General features: G+C 53.4%; 7 protein-coding genes across 7 annotated transcripts; 3 read left to right on the top strand and 4 right to left on the bottom strand.

The window, feature by feature from the left end:
* Positions 1-698: 698 nt before the first annotated feature.
* Positions 699-2,693, bottom strand: BO85DRAFT_465131 (nucleobase cation symporter-1 family protein; the record flags this gene model as incomplete). The annotated part of the gene is made up of 6 exons (XM_025662035.1): positions 699-1,016; positions 1,081-1,370; positions 1,427-2,125; positions 2,193-2,276; positions 2,343-2,501; positions 2,564-2,693. The coding sequence occupies 6 exons, from the start codon at positions 2,691-2,693 to the stop codon at positions 699-701; spliced, it is 1,680 nt and encodes a 559-aa protein (XP_025521137.1).
* Positions 2,694-2,950: 257 nt separating this feature from the next.
* Positions 2,951-6,240, top strand: BO85DRAFT_410953 (hydantoinase/oxoprolinase; the record flags this gene model as incomplete). Its single annotated transcript, XM_025657501.1, has 6 exons — positions 2,951-3,300; positions 3,364-3,436; positions 3,489-5,327; positions 5,383-5,459; positions 5,509-5,712; positions 5,761-6,240. The coding sequence occupies exons 1-6, from the start codon at positions 2,968-2,970 to the stop codon at positions 6,238-6,240; spliced, it is 3,006 nt and encodes a 1,001-aa protein (XP_025521136.1). The 5' UTR covers positions 2,951-2,967.
* Positions 6,241-6,285: 45 nt separating this feature from the next.
* BO85DRAFT_19592 (short-chain dehydrogenase) lies at positions 6,286-7,857 on the bottom strand. The gene has a single exon (XM_025654474.1). It carries the CDS (start codon positions 7,434-7,436, stop codon positions 6,447-6,449), a length of 990 nt encoding a protein of 329 aa, XP_025521135.1. The 5' UTR covers positions 7,437-7,857; the 3' UTR covers positions 6,286-6,446.
* Positions 7,858-8,279: 422 nt separating this feature from the next.
* On the top strand, positions 8,280-9,198 carry BO85DRAFT_360296 (SDR family oxidoreductase; the record flags this gene model as incomplete). Its single annotated transcript, XM_025655544.1, has 4 exons — positions 8,280-8,581; positions 8,637-8,744; positions 8,802-8,958; positions 9,013-9,198. 4 exons carry the CDS (start codon positions 8,280-8,282, stop codon positions 9,196-9,198), a joined length of 753 nt encoding a protein of 250 aa, XP_025521134.1.
* Positions 9,199-10,911: 1,713 nt separating this feature from the next.
* BO85DRAFT_444524 (lipase 1 precursor) lies at positions 10,912-12,349 on the top strand. Its single transcript, XM_025659031.1, has one exon. The coding sequence runs from the start codon at positions 10,940-10,942 to the stop codon at positions 12,194-12,196; it is 1,257 nt and encodes a 418-aa protein (XP_025521133.1). The 5' UTR covers positions 10,912-10,939; the 3' UTR covers positions 12,197-12,349.
* Positions 12,306-14,568, bottom strand: BO85DRAFT_19493 (GMC family oxidoreductase). The gene is made up of 3 exons (XM_025654468.1): positions 13,961-14,568; positions 12,694-13,911; positions 12,306-12,633 (listed from the first exon to the last, which is right to left on the bottom strand). Exons 1-3 carry the CDS (start codon positions 14,394-14,396, stop codon positions 12,416-12,418), a joined length of 1,872 nt encoding a protein of 623 aa, XP_025521132.1. The 5' UTR covers positions 14,397-14,568; the 3' UTR covers positions 12,306-12,415.
* A 421-nt stretch (positions 14,569-14,989) lies between these two features.
* BO85DRAFT_444523 (uncharacterized protein) lies at positions 14,990-15,418 on the bottom strand. The gene is made up of 2 exons (XM_025659030.1): positions 15,218-15,418; positions 14,990-15,162 (listed from the first exon to the last, which is right to left on the bottom strand). The coding sequence occupies exons 1-2, from the start codon at positions 15,341-15,343 to the stop codon at positions 15,082-15,084; spliced, it is 207 nt and encodes a 68-aa protein (XP_025521131.1). The 5' UTR covers positions 15,344-15,418; the 3' UTR covers positions 14,990-15,081.
* Positions 15,419-15,971: the final 553 nt, after the last annotated feature.

Genomic DNA, 15,971 nt, shown 5'->3' with positions numbered 1-15,971 from the left:
CGGCTTCAATTTTCGCCTGTCGATCGATTTCCGAACGCGTCATCCTCGGCGTTAAACCGAGCCCGGTAAGGATTTCCGGTCAAGCTGCGGTTTCGGATTGGTCGACTGGCGCACAATGTAATTTTATCGAGATAGCTAGACTATTTAGCAGCTGTTGTTGATACGGAATATTATTATCTGCAACCCACATCTCAGGTCTGGACCAGACCCTGCATTATCTCAGGGGGGGTGTTGGACCATTGCCGCATCGGGGTGAAGATATTTCCAGCCGCAGTGGAGACAGGCGGCGATCGGACTCGCTTTATCACCGGCAAGTCGCTTCCACCACATCAAGGGAATCAATGCTGTGGCACCTTGAGTAACTAGAGTGCTCATGAGAGAGGATATGTTCGTAGCAGCCAATTCGATACTCCAGTACTACCTTACTAGCCCGATCTTACAATGCTGGCATGGCTACAAGACACCCCGAAGTACCACCTAGTAGTCACCTGATATATATATATCCATGTCACTAGGACAAGAAAGGTGAAAGCATCTCTAATGGGCTCTCCCAAAAGTGTTCAATATGGATGCATCTATTCTCGAATTTTGGTCTACCAGACTGCCATCCATTCAGCCATCTGACAATGTGTACTTATCCATTGCATTGACTGGAACGCACCAATAACAGCTCGCTGCCCGTCCACGTCGCCAAAAATTCAAACACGCCCATTGATGGCATTTTCTCCCTCATTATCCGAGAGCTTCGGTGACCTCACATGAATCACTGCTTCGACCGTAATCTGCTGGTCCCGGTATTCCTCGATCAGAATTCGAGCAGTAGGGGCCGATGCGAGAAACGATCGCACCCGTCGGTCGGGGAAGACATAATGCAGCGCCGCAAACACGGCGCCAGCGATCAACGCACCGCTGAGGAAGCAGATGTAATACAGATGCATCAGCCCGGCCGGAACATGGATGGTTGTATTGACGTAGGCTATGAAACCGGGAAGCGAGGGGACTGTCCCACAGATCCACTGGCCCCTGTGTCAGTCCACCAAACGGCAAAAGCGAGCCTTTGGAGGCGGAAGAGGGACTTACCGCGATGATGGCGCGCCAATTTACCCCGTATGTATACCAGTAGATGCTCTGTGCATCTCCCACAAACAGGTCCGGGACTTTGATTTTACGCTGGTGGACGCACAGGTACGACGCGATCATCAGCCCGATCATCGGCGCCATGAACACCGAGTAGCTGCTAAGGACCGTGATAAACACCGTGGCTGTATTGACCAATCTCCATGGATTGGCTGCAATGGAGACCAATGCCGTCAGGTACGCACCCCGACGGATGTTAATGTACCTGGGGAAGGTCGCCGCCAGATCGAACCCTAGCTTCGTCAACTACTGAATCCAACCAGGACTGCGTGCAGAAAGTCTACCCTACCTCCCGAGAGAGCGTTGCCTGGAACATTGACCCCCATTTGCGAGACAATCAACGCGACGCCTCCAAAGAAGCCTGCTGCGCGCGATCGGGACCCCCCAGTCTCAATGACAGCGCCCAGGAGCTTGGGAAGATTCCAGTAGGCTTCTCCATAGCGTTCCTGCGTGGCCGCCGTGACGAGAATGCCAATCACGCCGATTATGATGGCGTACAGTGCCGCGCTGAAGAGCTGGCCATAGATGGCATCTCGAGGTCGTCGTGCGAACCGCGCGTAATCGTTCTGGTTGAGGATTCCGGCGCAGATGCTGCCGATTGTGCTGATAATTCCATACGCGATCATCCATCCAGAGACTTTCGATCCTGAAGCCAATGTGTCACCGAAGCCGTTGGGACCCATGGTAGCCAGTGACCAGATTAGCAGTACGAATTCGAAAACAATGACAATGACAGCCGAGATGTAGAACATTTTCTGCAATTTATGCGGTCGCACATAGATTACCGGCAGGGAAAGTACCATAAAGATGATGTATCCCACGAACTCGGCGGTCGTCATGCCGGTGTCGGTGGGCATGTGGTTTGGGATGCGCTTCTCCAGCGAGGGCCAAATGGCTTGCAGGCAAACATACACACACTCGCCTCCGATCCAGGCCTGAAAGGCATCTGTCGTGAGTTTGGCGGTTAATATCTGCTGTGACGGGTGAACTAATTAACTTACACCAAACTGGACCTATCAGTGGGAGCATTGCAGACTTTTACCGGTGGGACTTACTGAGGGAGAGAAATATCCGGTTCCAGATGACAAACTGGCTGCCATACATGCCCCAGACATATCGATTCACCACAGGAAATCCAACTGACCATGATGTCGGTTAACACACGACGACACATACATAGGGGGTCAATTCCGCCAACCGCTTACGATGATAATAGGCCCCGGGGAGCGAGTTGAGGACGATGAAAATGGTTGCCAGGATGTTTCCGACCACAATGGCGACGATAGCCTGCCACCACGACAGTCCGAGGGCGATCAACGAGCTGCCGGTCATATAGCCAGAGATGTTGGAGCTGATGAGGACCCCTGCGCAGAATATCCCTGTTAGCTAGTCCTGCGCAAGACAGCATGGAGTAGTGTCCCCTGACAATAATTGTTGAAGGTCCAGAACCCCCAGCGGCGGCGATCCGCCTGAATGGGTTCGATATCACTGTTGATCCATCGGTCGGGAATGGTCTCTCCTTCTTGAGGGACCTCGAGCCACTGGAGGAGCGTCATGGCGAGCAGGCTGGGTTAAACAACACGCGATGAACACATAAACCCTTACTACATCCTGGAGTCAGACAGATATACCCGCCGGTTTGGGTGATAAGGGTTTATCTCGGCCGGCGCCAGCCAAGGATGAGCGACATCAGAGGAAGCGGGGTTGTGCTCTAGCCTGATTGCGACTTGCACAGATTGAGGGCACATGTGCCACAGGTACAAATGACCGTTCATATCCCGTCCTGGAACCCTATCTCATTCCCCTATCAACTATCAGTGGCCCGTCAAGATGGCATTCTATCGGATCGGTGTGGATGTGGGTGGCACCAATACCGATGCTGCTATCCTCAACACGGCAGCCGCAACCCTCCATGAACAGGACTTGCATCGAGATCGACAGAGGGGCGTGTGCGCTTCCAGCAAAACTCCTACCACTGCCGATGTGACTTCTGGTATTTGCACGGCCATTGTCGATGTCCTCGCCAAGGCGCAGATTCCCGCCCACGAGGTGCGCAGTGTAGCCATCGGCACTACTCACTTCGTCAACGCTGTTGTGGAGGCGGACCCCGGTCGGCTCAATAAGGTCGCTGTCGTTCGTCTGTGTGGTCCATACACTCGGGCGGTAACCCTCCCCTTGGCAATCTTAGGTATTTTCATTGATATCTTGTCACTGATGGTAGCTTAGGTACCACCATTCCCCGACTTTCCACCACGACTTCGTGAAATTATCGGAGGACCGGTTTTCTATCTCGACGGAGGTACCTCAGACAATTCCCGGGGTCATAGATGATGCTAATGAATACGTCTAAGGTCTCGAAATTGATGGTCGGGAAATCGCGCCCATCTGCCCTCAACAGATTGAGGATGCCGTGTCTGCGATCGAGAAGGCCGGAATCACCACCGTTGCTCTCGTTGGGGTGTTCTCGCCCCTTGACCACGGGGGCGCGAACGAGGCAGCTTGCAAGAAACTGATGTTACAGCAAAGCCCTGACTTATCCGTGGTGTGTTCTGCCGATATTGGCAGTGTTGGGCTGCTGGAACGTGAGAATGCAACGATACTCAACGCCTCCATCCTGGCTCTGGCGAAGAGGACCATCCGAGCTTTCTGTCTCGCCATGAAAAACCTACAGCTCAAATGCCCGTTGTATCTTACTCAAAACGATGGTACTTTGACGAGCGCTGCAATGGCTGCAGAGCGACCTATCCAGACTTTCGCCAGTGGACCGACAAACAGTCTGACGGGGGCAGCCTATCTGGCCGGTCTGGACCAACGCAGCATCACAAGCAGGACTGCCACTCAAGTCCTGGTTATGGATGTGGGAGGAACGACCACCGATGTCTGTGCTCTCTTGCCATCTGGATTTCCCCGCAAGGCGCCCAACTTTGTTGAAGTCGGCGGAGTACGTACGGCTTTTTCTATCCCAGAGGTGCTCTCAGTGGGACTGGGTGGAGGGAGTCGCATCCACATTGATGGCGCCGAAGGCACCGTGAGTGTTGGACCCGACTCGGTTGGATACCATTTGACACAGGACGCCCTAGTCTTTGGCGGCAATACCATGACCTCGACGGATATTGTTGTCGCGTCTGGCAAGGCTGAGCTTGGGGAGCGCTCTCGGGTGAAGCACCTCCCGATCACTGTTCTTACCGAAGCTCGCGCAGGCATAAAGAAAATACTCGAGCGCACTATCGACGCGATGAAAGTGTCTGACCAGCCCGTGACTCTCTTACTAGTCGGAGGTGGCTCTATCGTGTACATGGACGCACTTGAGGGCGTCGCCGAGTGCATTGTTCCTCCGCACCATGACTCTGCCAACGCGGTTGGGGCTGCCATCGCCAAAGTCTCTGGTGAGGTGGATGTTATTGAGATCCTGGAGGGTCGCGATGAGGGAGCCGTAGTGGAAGCAGCAAAGCAGCAGGCGATACAGGCCGCCATCGAACGCGGGGCTGACAAGGACGATGTGAGCGTTGTGGAGGTCGATAAAATACCACTGCAATATGTCACGAACAAAGCAGTCCGGCTTGTTGTCAAGGCTGTTGGAAAGCTTGCAACTCCCGCTCCGGGAGATTCTGCAGAGGAGCATTTGGTATCTTGGATGTCAACTGATGTCGATGACTCGTCCTTCAAGGAAGCATCAGAAGTGGAGACGGTGGTTCCCGCTCTCATTAGCACCAAACACAGTGCCTCCCTCGATCTTGACACATATGTTCCTGAGGTGACGGACCAAGTCTGGTACCTTTCCGCCGTCGACTTGGAGTTCATCGCGACCGGAACCGGTGTGTTGGGCACTGGTGGTGGGGGCCCGTCTTATCTTCAGTATTTGCAATGTCTTGACTGGCTACAAAGCCCTGACGCAAAGGGACGTATGAGGGTGGTATCTCCAGATAGCATGAACGATTCGGGTGTCTGCGTGTTTGGATCGTGGTACGGCGCCCCCAGTGTGTCGGGGGAGCGAATCCCGGCCAAGATAGAACTCACAACTGCCATCGACCATGTCGTCCGTCTCTCTGGACATACACACTTTGAAGGAATCATTGCCGACGAGATTGGCGGAGGAAATGGCATGTCTACCTTTCCCACCAGCGCCTACTACGATATTCCGGTTCTCGATGGTGATCTCATGGGCCGCGCCTATCCCACCATGGAGCACGGTAAGAAGCCATTACCCCTATGACCTGCTGGACTAAATGCCGAGTTCGTGCTTAGGGACGCCTTATGTCTATGGACACCCCATAATCCCGTGTGTGGTTGCGGACGCGAAAGGTAATGTTGGGGTGGTGTTGGTATGACTCCCCTGTAAAGAGCTCACATTTTTCCGCTGATTATCTGTAGAAAGCTGAGTCCAACCGTCGAGTGGAGGAACTGCTTCGATGCCAGTGTGTGAATCTTGGTATCTCGACTGCTGTGGCTGCTGTACCCTTGACCTTTGACATTGTCAAGAAATACTGTATCCCGAACACAGTGTCCCAAGCCTGGTATCTGGGTCGCGCTATTCATCGCGCCCGCCGGTCCAAGACGGACATCATCAAAGCCATTGTAAGTACTGCTTTTATTCTCTTAAATATCAAACTAATATGTCCATAGTTCGAAACCACACTCGGCAAACTGCTCTACAGTGGCAAGATCATCGACGTGAAGCGAGATGTCAGTCGCGGGTACACGGTCGGCCAGTGCACAATTGCACCGTTATCCGGCGAGGAGAGAGAGAATATGGACAACCAGGTCTCGGCAGAAACACGTCACTTGGTGATTCCATTTCAAAACGAGTTTCTCTATGCTGCGTACATCGACCCTGCATACCCCACAGCGCAGCAGGTTATCTGCACAGTACCCGACCTCATCTCGGTTCTAGGCCAAGATGGCGAGGCAATCGGGTCGCAGGAGCTGCGGTATGGCCTGCGCGTGAATGTCATCGGCATGGCAGCGCATCCTCTGTGGACCGGAGATGAGCGAGGACTGCGTGTCGGAGGACCCCGGGGCTTTGGATTGAATATGGAATGGACGAGTCTCGGTCCGTATCAGGCACCGCGCAGTGTCATTGCGGAGTTTAACCAGCAGTTATGAGGTGGACATGGCTGAAGATATAACAGAGGGCCGTGTAAAACATTCACTTCTCAAGTTGATTATAGGGCCCACGCTAAACCTCTTAAGTTCAAGCAATGCTAGGGTGAATGTCTCCTACTTGTATCGATTAAGCTGCCTCTGCTTTGAAATAGGATCTCGGTAAATTAGTAAACATGAAATACGAGTATCAGTAGCGCAATCCATTGCTACTCCTGCAACTTCAATAAGTTTAATGATACATCCCAAAGCCTTGCTTCGCTCTCCGGACTATACGCCCATTGGGCATATCCCGGTCCCCAAGGACCAGCCGCAGGCACCCACGCATTGGCCACAGCACAATTCTCCAAATACACTCCACCCTTCCCTTCCATCTCTGGGCTCACTGCCGCCCAGACTGTAGTGGCAGCTCCTTGCTCAGGGGTCTTCCAATATTTCTCCAACTCCTTATCCGCAGTCCAAATCACCATTTGGTCAGCCGGCACATGACGCAGCAGGTCTGTGGCAATGGTCCCAGGATGCAAACTGACCGCGTGCAGACCAAGAGCTCCATACCGCCGCTCAATCTCATTAGCGGTCCAGATGTTGGCTGTCTTGCTTTGTGCATAGGCCATCCAGGTGTCGAACTCGCCCTCCCAGGTCAGATTGTCAAAGTTGACTTGGCCAAAGCGATGCGAGCCGGAGGATAGTAGCACCACCCGTGAGTGAAATCCCGGTGAGGAAGATGCCAGCATCACAGGACGTAGGAGATGGAAGAGGAGGAAATGCGCCAGGTGGTTGGTCCCAAATTGCGTCTCGAAACCATCTCCCGTCCTTCCTTCCGGGCAGCTCATGACTCCAGCGTTCGCGATGAGTACGTTAAGCCGGGGAGATCTTGATGTGAATTCCTCCGTACAGGCACGCACTGAAGCCAGAGAATTGAGATCCAGAGACAAGAGGTGCACGCGTGGGCTGTCAAGCATATCACCAAGCGCTGTTTTCGCCCTGTCGAGGTCCCGGGCCGTCAGGTAAAGTGTAGCACCGGTAGCATATAGTGCTCGCGCAGTATGCACACCCAGGCCTGACGAGCAGCCGGTGATGAGGATGACCTTGTCAGACCATTGGCCCTCAAGATTTTCATCCTGGATAACTTGCAGGGCAGTTGGACGCGCGTCGCCAGCGCCCTTGGGCTGGCGCACTGCTGCATATTTGTCACTCATAACTTCTGCTTGTATATACTAGGCTCTGAAGGTCTGGAACTGAAGTGGAGGGTTAGCGAACCTCAAAATATGTTGTCAGGGTCTACTCTTCTTATATGGCGTGTGTAGCATGAGTTATTGGACTCCACTGCAAGAAGGCACTTTGATCCATCGCCCAATCAGTGGGGACTCCAGACTGGGGGCTGTTAATTGTCAAACACATCATTCAGTATTAGGGCCTTGAGCTGTATGTCCGAGTATCTATGAAAGTCGCTGATTGTCGACCAGGTGTCTCATGCTCTTATTCTTGTTGCTGGCTTTGAAAATAACCGGTATCGGTATCAATCACACACGCTAACCAAATAATACCTAGCGTTAACGCCCCGAAATTATTCCGCGAGCGGCTTCCCCCAAAAGGGGAAACCGACAAGGCGCCTGATCCCGCGCGGTAATCGACGGGCAGAACCGGGTACAAGATATGCACGGCTAAAGCGAGAGGTAACTATAAGAAGACCAGCTTTCAATCATGACACCCATGGGTGTGATATAGACATCCACGGATAATCGCTGCTATGCTGGTAAAGATCGGCTCCTGTTCGGGGTTTGCGGACCTGTGCAACATAGCAAACCTTATGTTCCGGAGTTAATTATCTCCAGCTCACTAACTCCGACCAGTGGCTACAGGCACGGGAGGTATTGTACACGAAGACAAGCATGGAGAGAGGCGAAAATCATTGGAATAGGGGATTCGGAGGGGCCATAGAAGGGATACTAGGACGTATATAAAATGTTGGGCTTTCGTCAATGCGACTTTTTTTTTTTTTTTTGCACTGAGCGAATTCGGCTGTATATACAATACGCACCATGGCATCCTACCTAGTTACTGGTAGTACTCGAGGGATCGGCTTCGAATTGGTGCGCCAATTATCAGAAAAGCCTCTCTCAGAAGTCAGCACCATCATTGCGACCTCACGATCGGTCAATGCCGCCCTGCAGGATCTAGCGGACCGGCATCCCAACCGAGTCGTGCTAGTCCACTTAGACGTCGCGATCCCCGAGACCATACAAAGGGCCGCTCATACCATCGAGGACATCTTAGGAGATAAGGGACTGGATGTACTCATTAACAATGCTGGCATCGTGGGCTGGGGCCGGCTTAAGGACATGTTGGTTTTGACCCGTGGACCGCATCAATCTTTGATGGAAACTAATGTCCTGCAGGACAGACCTGGAAGACACGTTCCATGTCAATGTGACGGGCCCTCATATCATAACCCAGAACTTCTTGCCGCTATTGCGGAAGGGCTCCATGAAGAAGATCATCAACATGTATGACCCTCTTGACCCAGTAACTGAATGTGACTAATCCCAACTCGCATCCTCCAGTTCCAGCAGCGTCGGCTCCATTGCAAAGCAGCCCGTCTATCGGGACCTGCCCGCCCCCTCCTACAAGATCACCAAGGCCGCCTTGAACATGATGACGGTGCTTTATTCTCAAGAGCTTGAGAAGGAAGAGTTTACCGTATTCTGTGTGAGTCCTGGGGTGAGTGCTAATCCAGACCTCAAGTCACGACCATACATCTAAGTCCAACGTTAGTGGTTGAAAACAAACGAAGCAAATTCACACGCTGATCTTCCGGTCGGAACTGGAGTCGAGCGCGTTTTGCAGATGATCCGTGATCGGGGTGTGGAAGTCAATGGAAAATTCTTGAATATTCATGTTGCTGGGTGGGAGAACAACCCTGGTTTAAACCAGTATGATGGAAAGGAGCTGCCATGGTAGACTGTCGAGATGGCTGATCGACGGTGAGAGATATGTCTCATTCCTCGTCTATACTTACCTGTCCACAAGTGGCTAGAACATGCAGTAACAGGAACTAAGAATTGAACTCTGTAGAAGATATCATGACGCGATACGTAATACTTCGATTTAGATACGCAACTCTATTCCGATCTGCAAATTGAGCATTAGGTCCCCTTAGCTGTGGACTGGATCTTCCTATCCCGTGGAGATTTTCAACTTATGGGCTGGGCTGTATTTCTAGAGAAAAGGCAATGATGATAGCGGGGCAATCAAGTAGGGTGTCGGTGAAATTGATTGATTGTTTACCTCTATTGAAGTCCGGCCTAGCCCGACTGGTGTTGTTTGGTGGCTATGCGGGCTTTCAACAACTAGTAGGATACAGGCAGTACCTATTTGTGTCACCACTGGGTGAGATTCTGTGCCCATCACTTCCTTAAAATGTTGGTCAGGTGAAGGAGACTTACACGGTACGATGCCGAGGTCCTGTCAGTAAAGTACATGTGATGAGAAGAGACGAACATATTAGCGATGCAACATATCGAGCGGGGAAAAAAGCAGAGAGAGTCAAAGTAGATTAGGGTCGTGGGGGGAGAGCGCCACGTTGAGTTCCCAAATAGGAAATCCGCGAGGCTGATCCATCAGCACGTATCTGTCAGCACAATAACATTCAATGAATCTCCAGCCATGCATACAGTTCACCCGATTCTTGCGACGGAGGTGGTCATGCTTGTCTATCATGACCTCAAAGTTTAGGCGTGCTTCATAGATATCATTCTGACTGTCTCTGGTCGGTCTGACTGGCTATCGGAAATGAGTTGAAGACTCAATCGGTCGCGAGGCAAGCTGAGCTCATCGCGGCGATCCCCGATCAAGCTCTCTGTGGGGCATTGAGCAAAGCATGCGTGTGAAGTGGCATCGGAGATTTGTGTCATGCAATAACAAGCTGCTCGGGGTTTGTGTTGGTAAAGCTTCCGCCGCAACCCAACTCTAGTCCTACGAGGTACTGTATGGATGTGGCTCATCTACTCCTCTAAGTCTAATATGTCCAAGCCCGCCTGCTGTTAAGTATTCTATCGGACTTCTACATTCCCGATAGCATGTGAACACTGCAGTTTCTCCTCATACCACCCTTGCTAGCTTGGGTGAACTAGTTCCTGCAGCAGCTTCGTCATTCCCCTTCTCAGCCAAGCCCTAGGCAAAAAGCTTCCCCGGAATAAACTTCTCTCCTTTGGTCTCCTGCGGCAGTTCTATCCCAATCGACGACCATCAAACTCGTTCATTCGGTGGGAACTCATTCCAGGCACCAGCAACCAGCAACCAGCGCATCCGAGAGATCCGCAACTTCTGGGTCAGCTCTTGTTCTGCCGGCTCCACCAGTGCCGTCATCGCACGCGAGACCCGCCCCGGATGCTTTGCTGAAGCCGGTATAGTCCATCCCCGCTCGGGCGTGATGCCCAACGGTCACTGGAGGAGAGGTGCAGGCGGGATGTTGTTGCATGAATCAAGCCCGGGGTTTGACTTTCATCCGCTCGTTTCCTACTGGCGGGTTCGCCCTCTCCATCGAAGCCACGGATCCTTCGATCCGGATCCTGGCAAAACACAGAGGAAGCAGAGCTTGGTTATAGTAGAAATTATTAATACAAAGCTGATCTGCCCGATTTTCCAAACCTTCCCTCTCTATCCCTCTCACCTCGCACCCCCGTTGATCTTCCCTCCCGCCATGTACATCCCCTCGGTGCTGCTTCTGGCCGCGAGCCTGTTCCATGGCGCAACGGCGCTGCCCACGCCCGGCTCCTCGCCCATCCCGCCCAGCCAGGATCCCTGGTACAGCGCGCCCGAGGGCTTCGAGGAGGCAGATCCCGGTGCCATCCTGCGCGTGCGGCCCGCGCCCGGCAACTTGACTGTGGTAGTGGGCAATGCCTCGGCGGCTTACAACATCCTCTACCGCACTACAGACAGTCAATACAAGCCTTCGTGGGCTGTGACTACCCTGCTAGTGCCCACCGAGGCCGCCTCCGCCGCCATCAACCAGAGCGTCTTGCTCTCCTACCAGATCGCGTACGATTCGTTCGACGTCAACGCCAGTCCCAGCTACGCCATGTACACTAGCCCGCCCTCCGATATTATCCTCGCCCTGCAGCAGGGCTGGTTCGTCAACGTCCCCGATTACGAGGGCCCCAACGCCTCTTTCACTGCCGGTGTGCAGTCCGGCCATGCCACCCTTGACTCGGTCCGCAGCGTGCTCGCCTCCGGATTCGGCTTGAACCAGGATGCCAAGTACGCTCTTTGGGGATACTCTGGCGGTGCCTTGGCTAGCGAATGGGCTGCTGAGCTGCAGATGCAATACGCTCCGGAGTTGAACATTGCCGGTCTAGCCGTGGGTGGACTCACTCCCAACGTTACCAGTGTCATGAACACGGTGACCTCGACCATCAGCGCAGGACTCATCCCCGCCGCCGCGCTGGGTCTGTCGAGCCAGCATCCTGAAACGTACGAGTTCATCCTCAGCCAGCTGAAGACGACGGGACCCTACAACCGCACGGGATTCCTGGCCGCCAAGGACCTGACCCTGTCCGAAGCGGAGGTCTTCTATGCCTTCCAGAACATCTTCGATTATTTCGTCAACGGATCGGCCACGTTCCAGGCGCAAGTGGTGCAGAAGGCACTCAACCAGGACGGATACATGGGCTACCATGGGTTCCCGCAGATGCCGGTGCTCGCGTACAAGGCCATTCACGACGAGATCAGTCCCATCCAGGACACGGATCGCGTGATCAAGCGGTACTGTGGACTGGGATTGAACATCTTGTATGAGCGGAACACCATCGGTGGACACTCCGCAGAGCAGGTGAATGGTAACGCCCGGGCGTGGGACTGGTTGACGAGCATTTTCGAGGGAACGTATGCGCAGCAGTACAAGACCGAGGGGTGCACGATCCGCAATGTCACCCTGAACACGACTTCCTCTGTTTACTAGAGGGTGACTGGTGTAATGTGAATGATGTTGTTAATGGTTGTGTATGGACAGCCGGCTCTATTGTACAGTAATGGGCTAATGAATGTGGCTTCATGAACATGGTACGAACGATTATGTTATGTACATAGTGTGGATGTGGTAATGATGATAAATCTATGATCTATGTTCCTGCTATGCTATAAATTACACCATTCAAGGACTAACTACTGACACATCTGCTTAGAAGAGACCAGAGTCGGCCTTGATCAGATCGGAGGCCCGCTCAGCCACCGCGTACAAGGTACTGACCAGGTGGCCGCACACCTGGAAGGGAAGGACGGATGCATCCACCACGCGAACATTGCTGGTGCCGTACACCGTCAAGCGGTCGCTGACCACGCCGCCCTTGTCCTTGGGCATCATGGCAGCAGTGCCGACCGGGTGGAAGTTCGAGCGGTCTGTGAATGGCGATTAGCATGCATACATCAGTATAGTCTGGAAGACTGGAATAAACTTACATTGTGTGAGCAACCACGCCTTCCAGTCCTCCTCGGAGCCGTTGGCAGCCACGGCCTCAAAGCCAGGGTTGGTCTCCTCGGTAACAAGGTTGGCCAAGGGAGCAGCCTGGAAGGTCTTGCGGACGTACTTGGCCACCGCAATCTGACTGGTAAGATCCCAATCGAACTTGTAGTAGTTGGGGTTGATGATCGGCTTGGCAGTAGGATCGGCGGATCCAATGTGGACATATCCACGAGCAAAGGGCATCAGGGCCCAATACTGGGCGCTAATACTGCTGGTGCTACCGGGGTAGTACAAGATCTCCGCGATCGTGATCTTATCCTTGAAGATCAGGTCATACTGCAGCTGGAAGAGAGCTTCCAGATCCTCAGCCTTCATGGTGCCACTGCTCACCTTGGCGGTTTCGTTGGCCCATTGCTTGAGCTGGCGGCGGACGGATTGTGCGACCGCCAAGGTGTCGTTGCCAAGAACATCATAGATGTTGGGATAAACCACGGTCTTGGTGCCCGTCAGACCAGGGGTGGTGGAAGCACCTAGCCCCGCGTTGGTCTGGTCCTGAAGGTTCTCACCGACGGTGGGAAGATCGACACGGACAGAGATGTTGTACCTCTCCAGGATATCGCGGTTACCGATACCGGAGAGTTCCAGGATACCGGGCGACTTCAATGAACCGGCAGAAATGATGACCTCCTGGCTTGCTCCGATGACACTGATGGTGCCATTGGAAGAGGTAATCTCGACACCAGCAGCAGTGGCATTACCCTGGGATCCTCCATTCTTCCAGACCAGACGGTTGACGAAAGTATCAAGCATCAGGTGCAAGTTAGGGCGGGACGCAATGGGCCAATAGTATGCACGGGCGGCGTCTTCACGCACATATGCGGTGTAATCAATGGTGGAAGGGTAGACGTTGAAGCCACGCATCTTGCCGCCGTTGACATCCTCAGTCCATGGAACACCGAGTCCCTGGAAGGTGGCATTCAGGGTGTTGGTGAGGTTGTTGGCGGGAATGTCGGGCCAGGCTACGGACAGCGGACCCTCCTCGCCGTTGGCATTGGGGTCGTAGGTGGCTCCTCTGGCACGCTGGCTGGCGGTGGGAACAGTCAAGTTCTCACTCTTCCGATAGTAGGGGAACAGGCTGTCCCAGGTCCATCCCTCGTTACCGATGGTCTGCCATGCGTCAACCTGGACGTCTTCGGCCCGAGTGTACGCCATTCCTGTGAATACGTTAGTGCTTGGTTCCATTCAATCACACGTATGACATACCGTTGATGGCACTCGTGCCCGAAAGCGCCTTTCCAGCACGCAGCACCTGGGGGGCGTTGCCCGCATAGGACTGGTTGGTTGTCTCGTACTGCCAGTCGATGTCTGTACCGAAGGCCAGTCCGTAGCCGTCGACATCCGTGACGTTGGAGTTGTTGAGAACTGAACCACCGGCTTCGATGATGAGGACCGACACATTGGGGTTCTCCGACAGGCGGTTGGCAACCACGAGACCGCTGGTACCTCCACCAACGACGATGTAATCATACTGGGAACCAGAGTGACGGGTAGAAGGCGCTGCAAGGGCCGTTGACAGCGCACCCAAAAGGGTCAAGCTTCGAAGCATCTTGGTGGCCATGATCACTCCGGAATGTTTGAACGGTGATGATAGCTTCAAGACCTTGCTCACTGGGCTTTTATACCTCTCATGAAGCTGCATCCGTTCTGCAATGGCCCGTATCCAGTTGCTTCATAATCCTCCGTCAGCAGGATGATATCCACTTCCCGAGGGGACCAGTGACCTCGTTGGATCGTCTGTATATTGCTCGTGATCCTGGGCCCATATAAACTTACCGTGCCGTGATCGGACAGGATCCACCGCCAGATTTCGGCATGCCGGGTCAGGCATCGGCCTGAGACATCGCCAGACACTAGGCGCCTCCTAGCCGCAAATCCTGGCTGGCCAGAAACTCCCTGACTGATATCTGCAAGGCCGCCACGCAGGGAGACGCATGACACTCGAAGCGTTGCTGATCCGTGTTCGCGGGATTGACACTTAGGTTAATGATATTCATGCGACGCCGTTGCAATATTCGCATCGGTTCCCGGAATGGCAGTGAGGACCCTGAACGGGTCAGATTTCATTGTTGGGCTCGGACTGAACGGGTCTTCCCGCTTCAATTCCCGGCCGTCAAAATTTGCGCAACGGCGATTTCCCTTCCGTCACATCATTGATAGTGAAGGTTTCGTGAGGAATCCATAGTGCCTGACTAAATGTTTGTCATCTGGTTATCGGATCCACATTCCCTGTCGATCGGATTCATTTCGGCGTAATCAGATCCCAAGCAGCGCACCAAGTGGGGTGGGTGAGTGATTTCTCAGCCTGTCTTTAACTTCGGCCCTGACTATCGCATTGCTTGGCGAGAATATGGCCGCCACAGTGCAAGAAGTGAGGTGAATGGCCTAATCTCGGTGAGAGAAAACAGCTATTATGGCATTAATAGAGGCCTTTGGGCGGGTGTAATTCCGCGTCTAGCTTACATCGACAAAGGTTCTAGAAGTCCCAGCACTTTGCTTTCTGTGGCCCCGTGGGTGACCGTCTGCTTTCAATCGCCATGGGTGCCGGCCAGGAAGTATTTCAAAAGAGTGAAAGCCGATGCTGGCCATCTATATCCCTCTTGTAGGCTGTGGTCGATTCACAGAATAGAAGAAGCAGGCCAGGGCCTGTCTGTTGGATCCCGCTGGTAGCATCCCTTGATGGCATCAGAATGCCTCCGTCCACCGCAGATGACATGAGAAGATAAATGGCCCTTACAGCGCCCCTCCTCACCGAGGTGGTTAGATAGGCTGCCAGTACCCGCGTAACCAGCAGCCAGGCAGGCATGTAGCATAGCATGATGTTCGGTGTGAGATCTCCTACTATGCAAGGAGCTGTGTCACGCCGATAGCATCCGTGCCTGAGATCGATATTTTCTTTTCCTCTGCCTCTTACTTAACGCCAAGGCTTCACTGTTGTGGCGCACAACGGATAATTACCTAGCTTGCCTGTCGACCATCTCCATTTGCCCGATAAGAATATGTGGAGCTTCCCCTGAGACGGTTCCAACTAGCTTCACACTAATTCTGGATACAGTATCGGTGCTCATGCAGCTATCCTTGTCCGCCATAACAATGGCTTGTGACTCGCCATTTGCTGCTCATATGACCGTCAAGGGGACAGTAAAGGATTCAGTCATGTGCTGCCTTGAGGAGCTCTTCGACACTTTGCTGCTCGCGCCGTTTGGACCGCATGCCT

Source organism: Aspergillus piperis, assembly GCF_003184755.1.
Source record: "Aspergillus piperis CBS 112811 unplaced genomic scaffold BO85scaffold_1, whole genome shotgun sequence".
In the NCBI taxonomy this organism is placed as follows: Eukaryota; Fungi; Ascomycota; class Eurotiomycetes; order Eurotiales; family Aspergillaceae; genus Aspergillus; species Aspergillus piperis.
The sequence above is the reverse complement of the archived record's forward strand: the minus strand, read 5'-3'. Positions and strand labels throughout refer to the sequence as shown.

Bases quoted from the DNA above. Each gene is read 5' to 3' on its own strand.
- BO85DRAFT_19493 (XM_025654468.1), bottom strand. From the start codon at position 14,396: ATGCAGCTTCATGAGAGGTATAAAAGCCCAGTGAGCAAGGTCTTGAAG. The intron at 13,912-13,960 runs GTATGTCATACG...ACGTATTCACAG, and splicing joins GGGCACGAGTGCCATCAACG to GAATGGCGTACACTCGGGCC. The intron at 12,634-12,693 runs GTAAGTTTATTC...CGCCATTCACAG, and splicing joins GGCGTGGTTGCTCACACAAT to ACCGCTCGAACTTCCACCCG.
- BO85DRAFT_444523 (XM_025659030.1), bottom strand. From the start codon at position 15,343: ATGGCCAGCATCGGCTTTCACTCTTTTGAAATACTTCCTGGCCGGCAC. The intron at 15,163-15,217 runs GTAAGCTAGACG...ATGCCATAATAG, and splicing joins CTTCTAGAACCTTTGTCGAT to CTGTTTTCTCTCACCGAGAT.
- BO85DRAFT_444524 (XM_025659031.1), top strand. From the start codon at position 10,940: ATGTACATCCCCTCGGTGCTGCTTCTGGCCGCGAGCCTGTTCCATGGC.
- BO85DRAFT_19592 (XM_025654474.1), bottom strand. From the start codon at position 7,436: ATGAGTGACAAATATGCAGCAGTGCGCCAGCCCAAGGGCGCTGGCGAC.